Source organism: Lepidochelys kempii, chromosome 10, assembly GCF_965140285.1.
Source record: "Lepidochelys kempii isolate rLepKem1 chromosome 10, rLepKem1.hap1, whole genome shotgun sequence".
In the NCBI taxonomy this organism is placed as follows: domain Eukaryota; kingdom Metazoa; phylum Chordata; order Testudines; family Cheloniidae; genus Lepidochelys; species Lepidochelys kempii.
Window position 1 is genome coordinate 17765948 of NC_136389.1, and position 20869 is coordinate 17786816.

Below are 20869 nucleotides of genomic sequence, written 5' to 3' on the forward strand. Positions count from 1 at the left end.
GGTTTCTCCCACTTTTTATAGTCAAGGAAATCCTACAAAGGATCTTTGGAACACAGGCAACCATGCACTAAACCTTATGGAGTGCTACTGGCCCTGCTGCTTAGCTTACTAGCGGTTGCAACAGCAGTCAAATTGTGTTTTAGGGAATGAAAGGCAGAGGCAAGTAAGACATATTACAGGACTGAGGCCCAACTGCCTCTGGCCCTCTCCTCCCAAAAGCTTTCAAAGTGGGACTCTGTATCAGTATCAGAAGACCAAGATCATGGAGACAGGAGAAAATGCTGTCAGCGCAGGCGGAGGTGAGATTGGTGGAGCAGAGTACAAGAGTTGGCAACTTTGTCTATCTTGGAAGTACAATATCCGCTAGTGGCCGGCTCACTAAGAAAGTCAAAGCAAGAATGGTAAAGGCAGTAGATCATTTTCCTGTCTGTCAAACATCTGGAGGAGTGAGAAGAATACAATGCTATTGTCCTCCCAACATTATTGTTAGCCCTGGAAACATGACAGATTACTCCTCGGATTAAGTGAGGAGGCATGGGATATGGGGGTGGGGAAGAAAAGACAGATGGAGGAAGGGAGTTATTGCTGGGAGGGGGGGTCACATAGACTGGAGGTCAGAAGGGCTAGTGTGGGGACAAACTGGAGCAGGGGCTGAATGGGAGTGGGGGTGCAGGGACACATGGGAGTAGAGAGGGGTGGCTGAGTGCGGGTGCAGGGACACATGGGGATGGGGTGAGCAGGTGCAGGGACACATGAAGACAGGGCGTGATGTGTCTGATGGATTGGGAGAGGCTAGGGCTCAGCTCCCCAACTCCCTAACAATCCCTCCACACCCCAAAAAACCTGTTCCATACTTCTCCCACCCACACCCAAAAACCCACGTGGTTCACTCCCAGGCTCCTTCCGAACAATTACTTCCCTCTCCCTCAGCTCCTCCATTACCCCTGACTCCCCAAACCTTTGCACTGGTTCTGAGGCATGCAGGAAATACGTTTCTGTATTGTAGTTTAAGTGAATTACTCAACATTCTGTATTAATATGCCTAGTAAGAAATCTATTTGTCAAAAAAACATTTCTTAAATCTTTTTTGTTGTCTGTATTGTTACAGACGTATTTAAAAATACCTGTCAGCAAGTAAGTTACCAAAAGAATTGAAACTGGCGTGATTATATTGTCTTATTTTGACAAATAAAATATGCAGAATTTTAAAATACTGTGCGCAGAATTTTCAGTGTTTTGGTGCAGCATTCCACCAGGAGTAGCAGGTAGTGGAAATACATGATAGGAAACTGAATGCATTTCAGCACCATTGTTTAAGAAGAATCTTGAAAATTCATTGAAGAGATTGTGTAACCAATGAGAAAGTGTTGTGCTGCACAGGTCACCAGACTGTGGACTCAATAATTACGGAGAGACTGCTTTGTCATCAGCCTTCCCATAGCAGAAGCTCAACGTATTTCAGACTGGATTCCACGCAGAGAAAAAAGAAGTCATGGAAGACAAAGAATGACCTATCGCAGGATGATTGAAAAGGATATTACCATCGTGGAGACAACTTATGATGGAGTCGCACCTTGGTCTGGATAAACAGCAACAGAAAGAATGGGTTGTCTCATGCACCACTAGGTGCAGGAGATTCTAAGTCTAAGTCTCCTCCCAAGAGATACAGAAAAAAGGGAGAGGGCTTCCTTGCTCCAAAAGGCAGCGGGGAAGAACCCCTTGACAATTTAAAAAAAAATTAATTGCAAAACTTTGCAAATCAGGTCTCTTATAGAGCAACTTTACACAGCTATACTACAGACCTCTTAGCATCACCACCAGCACGGGGCATGCATAATGGAAATGCTGACACCACTTCCACTGTTAGTTATGCCTGTGCTGCTAGGCACTGCTCTTATCAAAGGTCCTGGCTGAGAGGAGGTATTTATTTACCCTTGCTTTTCTAGAGCTGTGCTTTGTGTTCGGCTCACTTGGAAAAGAGACCGTTGATTAAAAGGCAGAGTCTCATCTACTACAGTAATTGAATCAATTGAAGAGCAGTTAGAAGCAAGTGCACAATCATAGTCAACCCCCCACATTAATTAACAAATTTCATACTTCACTTGAGCCTTCTCTAAATTCAGCCAGTAAATTCTATAGCCGGTATACAGTATTGTTGTAGCAGTGAAAAGAAATTAACGTTTCCTATCGCTGCCAGCAGAACTAATTGCATATGCACGCTATCAAAAAGGAGATGGCATGGACCAAGCAGCTAAATAAGGACAAGAGAAGATACCCACCCCCACTGGGGGCAGTAGCACTTGATCGTTAAGCATTTAGCGACCAACCTACAAACACGCCAACTCTTTCAAATCAGTGAGATTACTCATGGTAACAAGTTCTAGCAAACACGTTAATAAAATGTAGGCTCAGACCTTCACTATTTTATCTATTTTTCTCCCACTTGTGACTGTCTCTTTTATTCATGGTGCCCCTTAGTTTGGGAGGCTTTCCCAAACCTAACATATGCTAAACTACCTTAGAAAACTTTGGACAATGGGTCTGTCAGTGAAGCATCTAGCTATGAAGACAACAAGCCACTGTGTGGTTTGGGCCACTGTATTTTATTCATAAGTGCCTTTAGAATGTAAGCTCTGCACATACCGATTCTGTTCTTTATTTAGCATGTTCAGCTGCTACATAGATAGGAAGATATTTTACAAAAAAAAAATACTGAATTGGCAAGGTCACATAGCATTGGAGTATTTGACTATCACCACTGTTGAATATTTAAAGTCATCACATAGTACAAGTGGCTACTTTTCAATAGATTACTACTTTTATTCTGAGGTGGTGCTTAGAATATTAGATTGAAACCCCCTTTCTTAAAAACTTTTATTACAAAAATTATGGGTCACTCAGTGAGTACATAAATCCCCACTAGTGTTAATGGGAGTAAAGTGCAGCAGTCACAGAGAAAATGCTTCCATTTACATTTATATATTGTAGCACCTTTCATCCCAGTGGCTCCCAAAGCTTTTTACAGCCTTAGATTCAAGCATCATTTCATCCACTGTTGAAATGTAGCCACTTCTGGACACAGACACGGTCCATCAGTCTGCCCCAGCAACACATCTAGCAAACTATCAGGAAACGATGAGTAGTTAGAAAGTAACTATCAGAGCTGAGAGAAAGCACTGCATTAGGACCAACGTCTTTGAGCAAAAGGAAAATAAAAGAAAGAATATATGATGTGGCATGACAGCATGCATTTGAGATGGGAGAATTATGCGATGCAAAGCCTTTTTGCCACTCCACCATGTATTTTGTACTTGTACATTTTAGAGAAATACTTCAGAAATGTTTAGAGCATTTGAATTATTATCTGGACTATTTTCCCCCTCCACCTTAGGTTAACCACTTGTGCCTATATATTTTTGCTTGAATCCAAACATAAAAGAGAGACTGTTTGAAGCTGCCTGCAGGTTTACGATAGTAATAATCCTAGTGGAGCTAGATTATTGAGCTGAGTGCAGGAGAGGTGGTCAAAGGTCTCTTCCCTGGATATCCCCACCTCATTGTATTTCTATACAATATATATGCCTGTGTATGTGCCCACACTCTGTTTAACATTTTGATAACATACAGAACACTTCAAAAAGGATACAGCACATTCAAGACAGAGTCAGAAGGAAGGGATGTACATTACAATTCACAGTATTTTGAGGTAAGCACACAGGCACAAGTAGGAGATGGGGATCCAATCATATGTTAGAAGTTGCAAAGTTAAGAGATGCACAGACTCCAGAGAAGATGGAGTAAAGTCCACTATATAAAAAGGAACAAAAGCAAGAAGGCGTGCAACACTCTACATCATGATCAACAAGAATATTTGTGTAACATGGCACTGACCTCAAATCTGAATGAGAAATCCATGTCAACAACCTGCCAACTCCACTGACATAACCAAGACGGAATTGTGGAGGGCGTTCCAACTCATGAGGATGTATTTATGGGCAGCAAACAGAGAGGAATAGATCAAGTTTCATGTGATTATGGCAGTCACATAAATCATGAGACTAATAGTTCCCACACCAAAGAGAGCAGAGAGTACCCACTTGGTAAGCATTTTTCATAATCTTTGAAACAGTGTGTAGATGACACTGGAATAAAGAAAGAACTACACAAGCCCAGAACATGTGGCCTGTTATGTCCCTCATGTCCTATCCCCTCCAGCAAAGAGTAGAGTAATATCTTAATTTAATATGGCATGATGGAGAAAAATGTGATCTTGCTGTTATTATCCATTTTAGCACTGCTTACAATAGCAATCCTGCTTCCTAGCATTCACTCCAGCCTTCTGTTGAAATTTGCTCGCTTAGAGCTTCATGCTGTGAGGAACAAGGCATTTGGGAATTTAGATGTGCTCCTTCCTCTCAAGAGGTCACAGTGGGCAGCTTCTCCTCTCCTCAAGAGTCCTTCAGGGGCCTGTTCATACACATTAGTCAATTAGGGACGATCATAAGATGGTATAAGCAGACAATATCAAGCTCTCAGAACTTAATACACAGTGCCATTACACAGTTATCCTCCTCTCTGGGATAATAAAGCCCCTCGATATAAGACAACTGACTCAAGTTCAGCCTGAGTAAAAGGTGATGCTGACTGGAACAGAGGAAACACTAATAACCCAGCAGCAGCTCTGAACTCGCCAACTGTTGTAAGCGCAAGTCCCCTGTTTACTAAGGTAGTATGTACACAGTCTTAGGGTCCTCTTGGACTCATCATTGCACCTGCATTCCTAAATAGTAGCAGCAAGCAGAAATTCCTTCTTCAGATGGCCAGGTGACTAAATCCTTTCTTGTGGATACAGACCTTGAAACAGCACTCTGTGATTTGTCAGTCTCACTCTAGGAGTACTCCAATACACTCTACATGGGAACTCCAGCTGGCTTGGTGTGCAGGAGCTTGCTTTCCTGGTTAGACCAATGAGAACACACTACTCCAGTGCTCCAAGCCCTATATTGGCTACCTATCAGATTCAGGATACACTTCAAGACCATGGCCCTAATTTTTAAAGACCTCATTAAAGTAGAGCTCAGCAACTTTCTCTATTCGTTTCTCTATTGCCACATGGGGTTCACGGATGATAGAACCCATGGCAATACTCTCAGAAGCACTTTTGTTGAAGGCCCTAGGCCAGAGAAATCCCTGTCAGCAGAGATCAGGATGGTTCCCACTCTTGCCACTATTAAAGAGCAGTACGAGACACTTCCCACTGAGCAAGCCTTCCAAGATAACCGCAAGCTACAACAATGGCCTGCCTACATTTCTCAGACTGACAACTTAATAGAAATAGTTGCTTTTCTAGGAGGTATCACAAGTGTACTCAGGAGACCATTCAATACCTCTTTGTTATGGAAGTGAGATGAGATGTTGGAATGAAGAATCTTAACTGGCTGTAGACTAACCAAGTTGCTGGAAATTCTGAAAACACTAAGTTCACCTCATCTTTGAGATGTATGATTTGAATGAGGAGCAGGGTGAAGTTTGGACTTCTGATAACTGGAACTGTGGGAGAATTGCAAATATTTGTTTCTGGCAACTCCTACAGCTTGCAGATACTTTCCCAACAGTGGAGGAAGCATGCTTCCTGCTCCAAGGAGCTAACAAAGCCATCACTGTTTGAAGGCTTTAGTAACAATACTGGAGTGACAATAATAGAGAATTGTTTCAGGAAGAACTTTAAATCTTTAGCATCTTTAAAATAAAAAACAGGTGAGCTAATTGGGTAAATAGGTGTGGTGGCTGACAGATTAAGGAGCTTGACTACAATCCCGAAAGTTGAGAGTTCAGGTCTCACTTAATCTCACCCTGAAAGGCCACCACCAGTTATCACCCAGGTGCAAAACGCATATCTGATCCATCAGGTTAGGGTAGTCAAAAGTGGTCGGACATGATGCTGACCACCTCACTTCCTGGTGTAACATTGGCTACTGTAACACTTTGGTTTTGGATCCAAAGCAAATGGCTCTGCACGAAACATGCGCACATTTGACTGTTCACGACTCAGTCCAACTGCAGCAGGCAGGATCTTAACATTTATAAGAATTCTGCATTAAAAACAAACAAACAACAAAAAACCTTCCAGCCCAAAATGCAATAAAAATGCAAAGCAGGGAACAGTATGGTGGCACACTCCCATGACCACAGATGGTTTGTATTTGTATAGGGTAGTTTGGGATTGTAAATTTCAGTTGAAACATTATCACACAAAAGAAGCAGAATTTTTGAAAGATATTTTAAAGTAATATAGGAAGAAAGGAGGAGCATACTGTGTTAACATCAGATTCACTTCTCTTCCTTCAAATTGCAGTTTGGCAGTCATTTAATTATATGAAAATCAATTCCCTTTTATGGGTTTCAAATGAAATGAACCAAGGAAAACCAATATCAGCAGAGGCTTGTTCATGTAAATGAGCAGCCAAATAATAAAAGGTCGCCAACACTGAAGTGATCAAAATAAAATTTGAGATGATTTTCTGCCAAGTACTGCTTTAGAGATGAAGGATGTGACTTTAATCAACATCATCAACCCCTACACTCCCCACCCCCTAAAAAAAAGGAAAAAAAGAGAGAAATACTTGGCTTCTGTATAGTGCTCTTCATCCACAGATCTGAAAGCACTTTGTAAAGGAAGGCAAATATCCCCCCACCTTACAACTGGGGAAACTGAGGCACAGAAGAGAAGTGACTTGCCCAAGATCACACAGCTTCCCAATAACAGAGCTAGGATCATAATGTGTGTCCCTTTACTCTCAATCCAGTGTCCCTCTATCTACTGGACCATAATACCTCCTGCTTCAGTGAATTAGCTAGACGGACTCTCTTAGTAGTCTAAGCATCAGGTTTGTAAAGCTAGACTTCCTGGAAACACAAGTCCCAATCCCAGCAGGACAGGCTCAGCCTGCGTGAGCTAAATACAGTGACAGTTTACTGTGTTTGGTATTTCACAGAGTATCTTAAAACCCGGTCCTGTGTGTTCTGTGAGCACGTTAAAAAGATCCCATGGCACTATTTCTAAGAGCAGAAGTTGCTTTGGTGTCCTTGCCATTGCACAGGGTGCTGGTTTGCTGTTGCATCCAAAGACAGCTGTATTTCACTGTGCTACTGTACATACATAGTTTATGCTGTACGTTGGAATGTGCCACCATAAAAATGTGGCATTTATTAATTTTGAATCTCTACAGTTGTTTTATGAGAAAGTATTTGATATCAAAGGCAGAGGAAATACTACTGTAACAGCAGTAGCTGTGCTCTCAAGTGCATGTTGCTTAATGAATTCTTGGAGGCATACCTTACGGATCTCTCTTTAGAAGAATTTCTAAAATGTAATCCCAGCAGAAGGGGAAGAAAAAAAACCAACCACCTGAACTATTTGGCGAGTAGCCAAGTAAAATGACATAAGAGAATGACTTCAGCTCTATTTTCTTTCCATCAAAGACTCACTTTCCCCTGTATTTCAGGCTATAAGACATGAGACCTAAGTCTAATAGAGATAGTTTAAAAAAAAAAAGAGAGAAGAAGCTGTTGCAGTGGGAACTGAAGCTCAGAAACAGACATGTTACCAGGGGCATAGTCTGTTCTCATGCAAAGGTGAGGAGTTCAGCAACATGGAGAATGCCAGTCATAAAAGATGAGCCCATAGAGCTGTTTTTGATCTCACATACTGTATAAACCCGAAATCAAGGAATCCAATAAGTCGACAAGGGTTTGTGCTTTGTTTTAACTAGTGTAACCATTATTCAAAATAGGGTAAAAGTGAAAGTACTCCCTACAACTAAGCAAATCATTCTTAATCACCCTCTGGGATGCAGAGCCTTTACCAATAAAGTAATTTCCACTGCATTTAGCTCAGAACAGACCAATGGGTTAATTCTCATTTTGTCCATTAGCCTATTCCAGAGGTCTGGTTAGGTTGGTGAGAAAAGTAGCAGTTGGGACTAGGGAGAAAGTAGAGACTTTGGTTTAGGTCAGGAGTGAAGTGACAGCTGGGAGGGAATGGGAACAGAAGGGAGTTGTAGAGATTATTACATCTCAAGAAAAGCAGCAGGACCAAAGTTGGCACCAGAGCAGCATCCACTGCCTAGCAAAAAACAATTCTCTCTGGTACAACTGACTGTCCATGTCATGCACAGAATGCAGCTAAACAATCCATCTCTTAAAGAGTACAACAACAAATAGTGGGGCTATAAATATTACTGAATCTCTTCACCCCACTGTTGCCTATGTGATGTCTGTTTATTTTTTTTTAACCAAAGTAACACCATACAATCCTCTCTAGCTTTGTAAACATTCACAGGGCTTTCCAAAAGCAGCAACACACTAGATTGCACTGTCAATTATTTACTCCTGGGGGAATTCTGCATCACTGTGTGTGCGCAAAATTCATGTCCCCTACAGATTTCTTTGGTTCCCCGCAGAAAAATGGCTTCTGGCGGGGAAGCAAAGGGAAACCCCAAGAGCAGTCACGCACCTCTCCCCAGCAGTGCAGGCAGATTGGTTTGGGCGCCCGGAACAGCCAGTAGAGACGTAAATCACTGCTGCAGGGAGTGGACTGGGTAGCTGTGCATGTGAGAAAGAGACACTCTGTCCCTCTGTCTCGCTATCGCAGCACCCTCGGCATGGAGGGGCAGGGCTTCAGGGTGTTTCGGAGGAGGTAAGCGTGGAAAGACCAGAATGTAGAAGCCTGCCTGTTTAGTGAATTGTTCCCATTCCTCTTTGTGAATTCCCCCAGGAGTACAAAACAGGTATAAAAGTTTTAAGACTCCTTTACATTGCCAGTGAGGTGTAAAGGACAGTATGGCCTTATAAATGCTTATGGTGCTTTAGCTATTAGAACTGGTCCAACTTTCTGGACTGAAAAAATTTCCTATCAAAATGTGCTCCATGAACTGTTTGCTACTGATCTTTCTACCAACGGTCAGTAGCCAATATAAATTGTGAGTTTGACTCACCAGCCCTCAGTTGCTCTTCAGTTGTCTATGATGTAACACTGAGCATATGGCTGCATATATTTGTATGCTCCCCACTCCCATTCTCCATTCATTGTATTGTAGTTCAAATAAATTACCAAAATAATTGAAACCAGTGTGATTATATTGTGCTATTTTGACAAATAAAATATGCAGAACTTTGCAGAATTTTAAAATATTGTGCAAGGAATTTTTAAATTTTTGGCGTAAAATTTCCCCAGGAGTATCAATTGAAAAGGCTCATTTATTGAGCTCTGCAAGTGATCTGATGTTGCACTGTACAGTAATAAGACAAGAAAAGGCATACCTCCTCCTGTCCAAGGGTCTTCAGATGGTCCAGGATCTGAGCTATCACTGTCTCACACAGCTTGTTAATTTCAATCAGGAACTTGGAGTCTCCACCATAGAGGGTGTCATTGGAATCAACTGCAGAAACAAGCATAAATAAATCTGAGTTTAATTTGGATAATTATGTAAGTGTGTTTGCTGCAAAACAATACTGGATATTTAAAACAGATAGTTTTTAAAGCTGTAAAATGACCCCACCCGCATATGAAATCCTTCATAAAGACCTGACACCTGTGTTTTTACCACCATTGACTGATCTTAATTGCACGCTGCAACACAAAGCAACATACAGCACAACATACGAATCTTCCATATGGCCAGATCCCTTGCTTTCACTGAAGCTAGGTAGGTTTTGCCACTGACTTTAATAGGAGCGGGATTGATTAAGTTGATGGACAATTTATGCTTTATCCAATACATGCACCAACATATAGTTTTTCAGAGTGTTCCAGCAACCACAAACTTGGAGCCCTCATATATTACCATACCACTTTACAACTGCAGAAACGCTGCTTGTCTCTGTCAAAGCAATAGTGTTCATGGGAAGAGAACTTCAGAAAAATTGGTGAAGACTGAAAGGCTTGTGCCTATTTTGTAGCACATACCTTGTACACTGTACATGTAAATTTTTCACTTAGCTGTTCCATACCTTTTATTTGTAACTTACTATATGAATGCAAAGCTGACAATCTGGAGAAAAATTTGGCTTATTGACACTGTCACCCCAATTTTCCAGATCATTAACTATTATAAAATGTGTTAGTGGGACAAGTGACACCAGTTTCTCTTCAATGCTTAACCCCTCTAGCTGATTCTCCCTGTATACCTGGGAAACCTAGTCCCATAAGTATAAGGAAATCAGGCATGTGTGCAACTATCCAGGTGACTCCGGAATTATATATGCATGTTGCTTACACCAGGTTTATATTTATTTGTATACCTAAAAAATGGTAAGGCATTCTAAAGTAAAACTTGATTAACTGAAAATCATGGCCAATACTGACTAAATTCAGATAATAGCAGGAATTTTCAAAGTAGTCTGTATTGTTTTATACCAACTACATAGCCTTCTTTCACCTACTCACTTTAAGCAACACTTATTTTAAAGAGAATACATTACATGAAGAATTTTCAAATACAAGCATACTCTAGAGAAATCAGGGAGTGGGAGAGGAAGATCATCCCCAGCCCTCAGAGAACTTATTATTTAAAAGGTTTTGTTTTATTATTTTATTACTCTTTGGAAACTACTTTCCTTACATGCTGACAAAATAACATGAGAAATGAAAGCTTAGAATGAACAGTCAGTATGGTTATTACTGATGCACCACATTCAATTGGTGCTAGAGCAGCTTTTAACTGCTATTAATTGCAGTTTTATTTTTATTTTTTAAATATTGCAGTAAAAAGTAAATACATGCTGAGCAAAAACACGAGTGATGTAATTTTAAAGCTCATAGGTTCAAACATTTTACACAGCCACAGACTTGATACAAAAAACGTAGCCCTTTTTTAAATACCTGTGGCTTCTGTTTCATGACAAACATCTATTTTATCAGTAATGCCAGTGGGCCTCATCTGAAATCAAGGATCCATTCTGCTAGGTGCAGTATGGACATACACACACAGCCACTGCACTACAGAGCGCACACTAGAAACCTACATAAGTGAAACAAAGCTGACTACAGAACAAGGAGATCTGATTCAGTCATTTCTCATACACAGAGTTGCCAACTTTCTAATCACACAAAATAGAACACCCTTGCCCCACCTCCTTCCCAGAGGCCCCGCCCCCAGCCCTTCTCCTAGGCTCCTCCCTCTGTTGCTTGCTCTCCCCCACCCTGTCTCACTTTCACCAGGCTGGGGCACAGAGTTGGGGTGCAGGAAAGGGTGAGGGCTCCGGGGTGGGCAAGAGATGAGGGGTTAGGGGTGCAGGAGGGGGCTCAGGACTGGGGCAGGGGGTTGGGGTGCAGGCTCTGGGAGGGAGTTATGGTGCGGGAGCAGGTTAGGTTTGCCAACTTTCTACTTGTGCAAAACCGAACACCCTTGCTCTGCCCCATCTCCGACGCCCCAGCCCTGCTCACTCCATCCCCCATTCCCTCTGTCACTCACTCTCCCCATCCTCAAGGGACTGGATCAGGGGGTTGGGGTGCGGGGGGGGGGAAGGGCTCCGGCTGGGGGTGCGGGCTCTGGGGTGGGGCTGGAGATAAGGGGTTTGGAGTGCAGAAGGGTATTCTGGGCTGGGACTGAGGGGTTTGGAGGGTGGGAGGGGGATCAGGGAGTAGGCTCTGGCTTGGGGTGCTGGCTCTGGGGATGAGGGTTTTGGGGTGCAGGATGGGGCTACAGGCTGGGATCGAGGGGTTCAGAGGGTGGGAGGGGGATCAGGGCTAGGGTCCGGGGTTGTGTCACTGGAGGGAGTCAGGGGTGCAGGTTCCGGGTGTCACTTACCTTAGGCGGCTTTTGGAAGCAACGGCATGACCCCCTCCAGCTCCTACGTGGAGGCACAGCCAGGTGGCTCTGCACACTGCCCCGTCCGCAGGCGCCACTTCTGCAGCTCCCATTGGCCCCGGTTCCCAGCCAATGGAAGGGACAGAGCCAGCGTTTGGGGCAGGGGCAGCGTGCAGAGCCCCCTGGCTGCCCCTACGCATAGGAGTCAGAGTGGGGACATGCCACTGCTTCCTGGAGCCACGCAGAGCCACGGTAGGAAGGGAGCCTGCCTTAGCCACACTGCGCCGCTGACCAGACTTTTAACGGCCCGGTCAGCAGTACTGATCGGAGCCGCCAGGGTCCCTTTTCGACCGGGCATTCCGGTTGAAAACTGGACACCTTGCAACTCTAGATTCCAACCTGAGGCAGGAGGTTGGGGAGCGGGAGGATGTTCGGGGTGTGGGCTCTGTCCAGGCAGCACTTACCTCCGGTGGCTCCTGGATACATCCAGTATGTCCGGCTCCTAGGTGGAGGGACCTGGGGCTCTGCTCGCTGCCCACACCCACAGGCACTGCCTCCACAGCTCCCACTGGCCGCGTTTCTCAGCCTATGGGAGCTGCAGAGCCGGCGCTTGTGGCAGGGGCAGCACATGGAGCTCCCGTAGCCACCCTTGTGCCTAGGAACAAGGCATGCCAGCTGCTTCTGGGAACCACACAGAACCAGGGCAGGCAGGGAGCCTGCCTTAGCCCTGCTGCGCTGCTGACCAGACTTTTAATGGCCCAGTCAGCGGTGCTGACCAGAGCCACCAGGATCCCTTTTCAACCAGGGATTCTGGTCGAAAACCGGATGCCTGGCAACCCTAGTCACACAATCTATGCAATCGTCAATATGGCAGAAACCACTTTATTTCACTTTGCTGACCAAAAGCAGTTTGTCTTGTATCTATAGATATTTAATTTGTTGGGTTGTTTAGATTATGATCTAAGCCTTAACTCTGCAGCATCAGCTCTGGATGTCTGCAAAAACTGGAAATTCAGCAGCAGCAGATAAATTCAACAAACTTGGTTATTTTAAATAAATCCAGATAGCAAGTTTTTAATGCTATGTATTTTGATATTACATACAATTTTTTAATATCACCAAAATTTACATCTTGAACGTGCCACAGATGATGAAAACTGCACTGTAGAAATTGCTAGGGATGAAAAAGGAACTTTGACAATCAGGAAAAGGACAGTTGTAGCTTTTGACACATGGGAATATACCAGAGGTGGGGGTTTTGTTTTAAATGCAAATAGGAAACCTCTCCTCTTTCTTCCTTTGTTGTGGGAAAGGTACAGGTGACTTGAAAAACAATACTTTTGGAAAGACTGGAAGACCTGGACTTCTAATTCCATACCTCAGCAATCTGTGACAAGTATGGCTAAGATTTTGGGGCTGAAGCAAAAAATATCATGGAGGTCTCTGGAAGTCATGGATTCTGTGATATAATCATAACCTTAGAGATAAGCAACTAGTGCTTCTAATTATCACCCACCAGTATTTACCAGTACATTCAATGATGGATACAGTTCATTAGCTGGATATTTCAGTTATAAGCTGAAGTGAGCAAATAGCTGATATTTTAAATTGCCATTACTAGGTTTCAGAGTTAACACATTGATACCCTTGTGAATTCACATCTCTTCAAGCTATTGTGTCAGGCTGCTTGTCTGCAAGCAGGAAAGCAATACTGCATTGATTTACGTTCAGTTCATGTTTGGTACAAACTTTGCAAACATCAAGAAAACCTAGATTCTGCAGCACAATTCCTCAGTGGCATGAGGTGTATGCATGACAAATTCCACAGCCAAGAACAATGAGAATCACCAGGCTCAGATTCTGAAGCGGTGAATCGATAAAGTGCCAAAAAAACTGTCTGTATTGGAAGAAGCATGCTGGGTAAATACTAGCATTAACAGGTTCTAATGTGTGATTATCTAAATCAGAATAAAGGTCTATTTGGTATAAACACATTTTAACACCTGGATACATTTTATGTTATGTGCTTCGTGCAGATGCCAGGAAAACTGTTCCATCACATGAAGTCAGTACTCCCCATTGAGTTAATACTCAAGTGGACCACCATTTTGCATCACAGGCACCGAAAACTCTTAATTGCCAATGCACTAGGGCCCTGGATCCTATGACAACTGCATCTACAAGTAGACGAATGGCTGAAAAAAAATCCACTAAATCCAGAGGAAAGATTCCATATTCATTGTACTTGGTACTGCTGCCATTTGAATGGTATTTGCACCTAGTCAGGCATGAAAGCTATTTCACTGCAAGCTGAACTCATTTCAGAAATCCACCAGCATCTTTAATGGAACAAACCAGCAGCTGCAAGAGGATAGTCCCATGTTTGTTGATGTAGAATGAGATTAAAGATTCTCAGCAAGTCATGGCCAGTCCTCTTTGGCTGTGTATATTTAGCATCATCCTCTTTCATGTCACAATTTTCTACTGACTACATAATAATCTGTACGCACTTATTTACGATCTGTTGATTTTAATTTTCTTCCTCAGCAAAATCTAGGTATTTCTAATAAATCAAATCTCCAAGAGAATAAAAAATCCAATGTCCCCCAGACATCCTTCACAATCATTCCCAGTTCTCTCTCTTTGTACAAGGCACTCCAAGAAATCCATATAACTATGGTGCTGCTGTCTAGAAACAGAAATGTTGCCCCAGGGGAAGAGGGAAAATAACTACTTCACATAGCTTTTTTCATTTGATGATATCATAGGACTTTACAAACATTTAAACTTCATAACACCCCCAAGAAATGAGTAAGTGTTATTCTGACCCTTTTATAAATGGAAAAAAGATAAGATCACATTCACTTTCTTAGAGATTCTGAAAGAGACTAGGAAGATCTCCACTACAGTCCGATGTTCCATATTGGCTCAATTGTAAACTTCCTCCTAGGCTGCTACATCTTGTCATGGATGGTGACTTTATCTTGGTAGCCCATCCACCAGAAGAACTCAAGTATTTATTTTAGATCTGCCTTTGTTTGAAAATCAGCATACCATCAGAAGGAAGCACAGTCTTAGAGCAGGGGACCAAAAGTCAAGATATCTGGGTTCTACTCCCAGTTCTGCTACTAACTCACCACCACACTTTCAAACATTTTAATCATTCTGAGCCCCACTTTCATGGTTCCAGCTATACAATGAAAATAAATAAATAAATATATAATTGCCAGAGTGAGATCTTAGCGTCTAGGTGTAAAAACCACAAGCAATTACAATCCACAAAGGACACTCTTCTCTGCCATATATTTTAGCCTTTTTCTGGAGCACACTACATTTGCAGCATCTTTTTTATCACTGTCAGAATCAGATTTTTTGTAAAATCACAACTTTTAAAATTTTAAATTTTCCTGCAGAGAAGCCAACCCTTCTTAAATGAGTATTTAGAAAGTAGGAAGCAGAAAACCAGTGCAGATATCGCTTAAAGGGGAAATTGGGCCTCTCTTTTCCTTTACAGGGATCCTGAAATAGGATTTAAACTTTGCTGTCACTAACTGCATCTCTCCTCTTTACTGAAAGTCTATTATGCCTCAGTGCTGTCCAAAGTGTCAATGACCTGCAAGTCCAATGACTGGAACGTATCCAATGCGTGGGAAGGTTTTATTTGCTAGTTGTTTCACCTTCCCTGTTATGATTTAAGAAGACACAACTACCACATCCAAACACAGCTGCATTTACAAAAAAATATGTTTTGTTTTTAAATGCCTGGAAAATATGACTTTCTTCCCTTCTCCTCCAGCATTATGTCTCCACTATAATGATTCAGATTCTAGTACGGAAATATTTATTTCTATATCCCACAAAAATGACAATGAGCTTCTAAACCCATCATCTGTTTATGGTTAGACTGTCAGGTCCATATGAAAACAGGAAGCAGGTACATAAAGAATTGGGGGCCTCTCCGACAGAAGGATGGCCATAAAGGCCTGATCCTGCTTCCAGTGAGGTCAATGGTAAAATTCCATGCGTTCAACTGGAATAGAACTGGTCCCATCATGATCACGAAGAGCTAAAGCCTCAGTTAAAGATGGCTGTGATCATCCCCTCACACATTTTTCCCCACCTTAAAAAGAGAAACTTGGGATCTTTTGCAGATAACTTCTGCCAAACCAGCCTACTCCAAGCAACTGGGTGATGGGCAGCCTCCCTCAGTTTCTACGTCTTGCAAGATTAGCATCATACAAGGAATTTAGCAGAATGAGACAAAAGTTGGAGTACATCTGAAAGAACTACTGGGTAGTAGATGCAACCACAAAATTTTAACTGTGTCAAAGTATGCAATGCAGACAGTCTCTGGTGCACTGCAGGGGCTAAAACACTTAGTGCTTAAAACTGAGTCAGAACAAAAAACTTACTTCATTTCTAGGGTCTGGGGCAAGTATCTCCATTTGGGAAACCTTTTTCCTTAGTGCTGACAGTGGCACTACTTGATACATTCAACTTGTTGATAAATGTGAACAGGTCTGTTTTGGTCATTTGTTATAATTAGAATAATCTTAGGTTTGCCACTGTGAAATCTCAAGATACAGCCGTAGTTTTAAAATGGTGATTCCCATAACAGATACTAGCACTTGAACCTGCTTTCATATATATATATATTTGGATTTGAGTCTATCTCCTGTAAAACTGGCAACAGTGTTTGCATAATAGATCATTTTATCAGATGTGTCCCCACATTCTTGAATTTTAGAGCAGGACTGAGCTTTAAATTCTGAGGTTTAGAGCTGTTAAATAATATATGCATGCAAAGTGTTGACAAGCCTAAGCTTTGACGACAGTTCAAACAAAAAGAAAGACCCTCTAAACATATAAATGCAAATAGTTTTAACAAATTCTAAAAGTTTTGATAGAGATTCTTCTGAAAAGTTCTATTTACTTCTACTGGGAACTGCACTAACTAGTCAGTTGTATAATTATTCAGGCTGATTCACCCATCTAAAAATTTTCTTTGAAAAGAAAAAAAATATTATTGCTGTTCTTATAAGCTTGTTCTTTGATCTTAAAAATATGGGCCAGTTGTCTCACTTTCTCCTTTTTGTCTCCTTCACTATATATCATAGAATTAATCAGGATGAACCGCAAGAAATATTTAATTTTTCTAATGAGTTGTAGTTTCTTAAAGTACAAAACCAAATAGAGTTCAGTCCTCAGGATGATCTTAAAAGAAAAAAAAAAAAAAAAGATGAAGCATTAAGGCTAAAAAGCTAAAATCCAAAGCTAACAGAACCCAAAAGGCTATTCCAGTAGAGGGAAAGTGGGAAGTTTAACAGAAGCGACCAGCGGATGCTCCTATTGGGTGAAAAGAAAAGGAGTACTTGTGGCACCTTAGAGACTAACCAATTTATTTGAGCATGACCTTTCGTGAACTACAGCTCACTTTATCGGATGCATACTGTGGAAACTACAGAAGACATTATATACACAGAGACATGGACCATGTCACGAAAGCTCATGCTCAAATAAATTGGTTAGTCTCTAAGGTGCCACAAGTACTCCTTTTCTTTTTGCGAATACAGACTAACACGGCTGTTACTCTGAATCCTATTGGGTGGCTGATGCTGTGTCTTGTCAAACAATAAGTGGCATACTGGAAAAAGTGATTTTCTTCTTCCAGCTCCACATTGCCACAATGCAGTAATCCTGGAGGTATGAAATAGTCTGCAGATAAAGCCTTCACAAAAGGCAGCTGGCAGGAAATCCCCAAGCTGTGGGAAAGTGTGTCCACAAAACAAAATTCTTCACCTATGCATACCCAGCTATGGTCAAGTTCACATCTGGATTTTAAACAAACAAGCTTATCTTAGTAACCTCTCTCTACTGCTTTTACTGCAGCAGCGTCTGGAATTCACACGACTACAGTAAGCTTACACCAGAACTGGCAGAGTTAAAAACAAGGCTCATAACTGACTTTTATCCAGAAAGCAGCACACAGTCTTTCAGGCATAACATTAGGAAGTTATGGAGCCAACAGAACAAAGACAGGCCAACAAATGAGAGATAAAAGGGATCAGAATACAAGACCCAGGGATATGGAGTGGAGTTACAAAAGCACAGAGGTAACATCCAAGGTTGAAGCTAGCCAGGAGGTGTCTCAGAAAAATAAAAACAGGAGAGTAGAGGGTCAAAGATAAAGCCTTGAGGCTCCTCAGAGCAAAAGATGAGGGATAACATAAAGCCTCCCTCAGGAGATATAATTACAGAGAAGTGTGCTAGAGACACTTTTCATGCTGGCAGCTGAGAGCACCTCTTTTCACAAGGATAAGGTGTGCTGGGTTGAGTTTATAGCTCAAAAGGTAAGTGACTATGATCTATATTTTTCCTGAGACAGGTCGGTTAGTTATAACACAGTCCTTTCACGTTGGAACAGACCCCAAAATTGGATTCTTGGCCCTTTTAGGTGCTATTTCAGCCTTTTTGTAAACACTGGAATCCACTTAATGTACCTGATGAACTTTAATAGAAAGCGAATTATTTTAACCTCTTTGATAAAGTATGTGAGGGTCATGCATGACAACATATCTATTGGGAAGCACAAATTCAACTGTTAAAGAATCTACTGGTGAAATAGATAGTGAGGATAAAAATAAACAACAATGATTAAGGCTGCGAGTCTGTCACTGAGGTCACAGATTCTGTGACTTTCCGGGACCTCCGTGATTTCTGCAGCTGCTGGTGCAGCTGACCCACAGGACAGCCACACCGGCTGCAGCTGGAGCGGTCCCAGGAGCCGCCTGAGCAGCAGCCAGTATGGCTGGCCTCAGGGGCCACTGGAGGAGCAGCGGTCCCCGGGACCACCCTGGAGACCTTCGGAGCATAGGTCCCTGGGGGCCTCAGAGCAGCGGGCGGCTGGGAGCAGTCAGCCCCTGCCATCAGTGCAGGGGCTAGCCATCAAAGCAGTGGTGTCCTGGGCCCCAGGAGCTGCTAAGTTTTAGTCAGGGTATTTATAGTAAAAGTCGTGGACAGGTCACAAGCTGTGAATTTTTGTTTATTGTCCATGACCGGTCCATGACTTTTACTAAAAATACCCGTGACTAAATCTTAGCTTAACTATGATCCTTTGGGGTGAGGGAAAAGAGGGAAGACAGTGAGAACATTTTGAAGAACTTCTGAACTGGTATGAGACCTTACAGAGTTGGATCATCCCTGTACTAAAGTAACAGCCACTGTCTTAGCAGACATTGGGGACTGAACCATGGACTTCTAGAGCTAAAAGGATGAGTCTCTACAGCTTGCATTAAAAATCCAGACTCTCCAACTGTGAGCTGAAACAGACTTGCATCATCTGTGGATTCTTATGTTCTCATGAGCACAGAGGAGGACATACCACTCTCTGACAAGTGCAAAATAAGATACTATTATTCAAAACAAATACATGGAGGACTCTTAACACAATGTTTGACGAGGCCCATTGAAAAAATCCAGTTTGGAGTCCTAGGATTTGCACAAACAAAGCTTTAAACAAGTAGATGAAGTATAAATGCTCTTTGTGGAACATTGTTTTATTATAAGTATGGCCTGGATACCTGCTTAGCAACCCAAATGATCTCTCATGGTCATTCTAGACTGTAGTACACAGATATGTGCAGGAGAATAATCCATTGTATAAGGTTATTGCTTCAATTTTAATCAGCTAGCATTTACACTGGCAAATCACTGATGTGATGCAATGCAATGGGGAACTGTATTGATGTAATGCTGTAGAACATAGAACCCACAATAACCCTCACAGTTTACCTTTGTCTAAGTGGTAGATATAGGTCTCCTGAGTCATTGCAGAGAGTAGATGCAAAACATTAGCGTAAATCCGAACTTTGTCATCACTATTATCCTCCCACGTATAATCCTGGATCACATTGAGTAGTCCTCGCACGAGAAACAACACTCCCTGTTCTGGATGGTCCTACAGAACAACCAAGAGACAGACTAACAATCAGCGAGAGGTTTGAGTTTTTGGTTTTTAAAGTGCAGCAACATCTCTGTAACAGCAAAATACAATAGAATTAAAGCCGTCAGTGACTTTTCTGAAGTGTGCTTCCTAGCAAACCCATTTAAAAACACATTCAAAGAGAAAATTATAACATCTTTTTGACCCATAATAATCAACCTGGTCTAGGCAGCCACAGCAGACAAGCTTCGAAATCCTTTGCTTTCTAATCTGAGGGGGAGGCAAACAAAATTAGCTGTCAACTTCTTAACAGCTGAACTTCCAGAATTACACACTCTAGTTAGATTCTTTTTTTTTACTCTTATTATTTCAGTAAACTACAAAAACAAGTAAATTACTCACGTAATTATGAGTCTTGGAAGAAATATACAATTGGGAAGGCACCAAAGCTACAGAATGGCAATGGCCTTTTAATATTAAAAGAAATAATTATAAGCACGCCAACTTTCAGAAACACTTCATTCTTCTTAACAGCAGTTTCAACACTGCACCAACCTCAAGATGAGCTGGGTGTGACATACCAGCACCTCTAGGATAGCCACATGGTAATAGGAGAGTTCCTCAATGTAGTGAGTGGGGAGGAGAGGACAGCAGGGACAGAATAGAGGCATTGGGGGATGGAAGCAGGGAAAACTATAGTCCCTGAAATCCCTGCCTCTCACTGGAAATCTCTTTCAGCACGGGCAGATCTAAAGGTGGGGCCTGCCCTCCCTTTCATTGGCAATTACTGCCAGAGGCCAGGACACTTCATGCTCCTTCCTGACCATTTTCCCAAGTGTGAGTTTAATTCTGAAGTTACCTCTCTTCAGTGCCACACCTGCAAACGGAAGCACAACACACTGCTGGCTAGCCACTCCTCTCCCTCATTCCATATTCAATACAATGCACTCCCGCAAATGCATGGCTCGAGCAGGGGGACACCAAGGCTTCCGGCAGAGCACAAGGAGCAAACAAAGAAAGTAGCTTGGCCGACAGCACCATGTATATTGCTGCACATGTGGGTAGAGTGGGAAGGGGGAATGAGGGCAGCGGAAAAAGTGGGAGAAAAAAAACCTGT

General features: G+C 42.3%; 1 protein-coding gene across 4 annotated transcripts in view; it reads right to left on the bottom strand.

Moving 5' to 3' along the window:
- Nucleotides 1-20869, bottom strand: part of VPS35L (VPS35 endosomal protein sorting factor like) — a 120323-nt gene that overhangs the window by 3882 nt on the left and 95572 nt on the right. For all 4 annotated transcript variants that reach the window (XM_073362283.2, XM_073362284.2, XM_073362282.2 and 1 more), the window contains 2 exons: nucleotides 19602-19767; nucleotides 9322-9440 (listed from right to left, as the gene is read on the bottom strand). In XM_073362283.2, the coding sequence (XP_073218384.1) occupies nucleotides 9322-9440; nucleotides 19602-19767 (285 nt within the window). The remainder of the gene's footprint in view (nucleotides 1-9321; nucleotides 9441-19601; nucleotides 19768-20869) is intronic.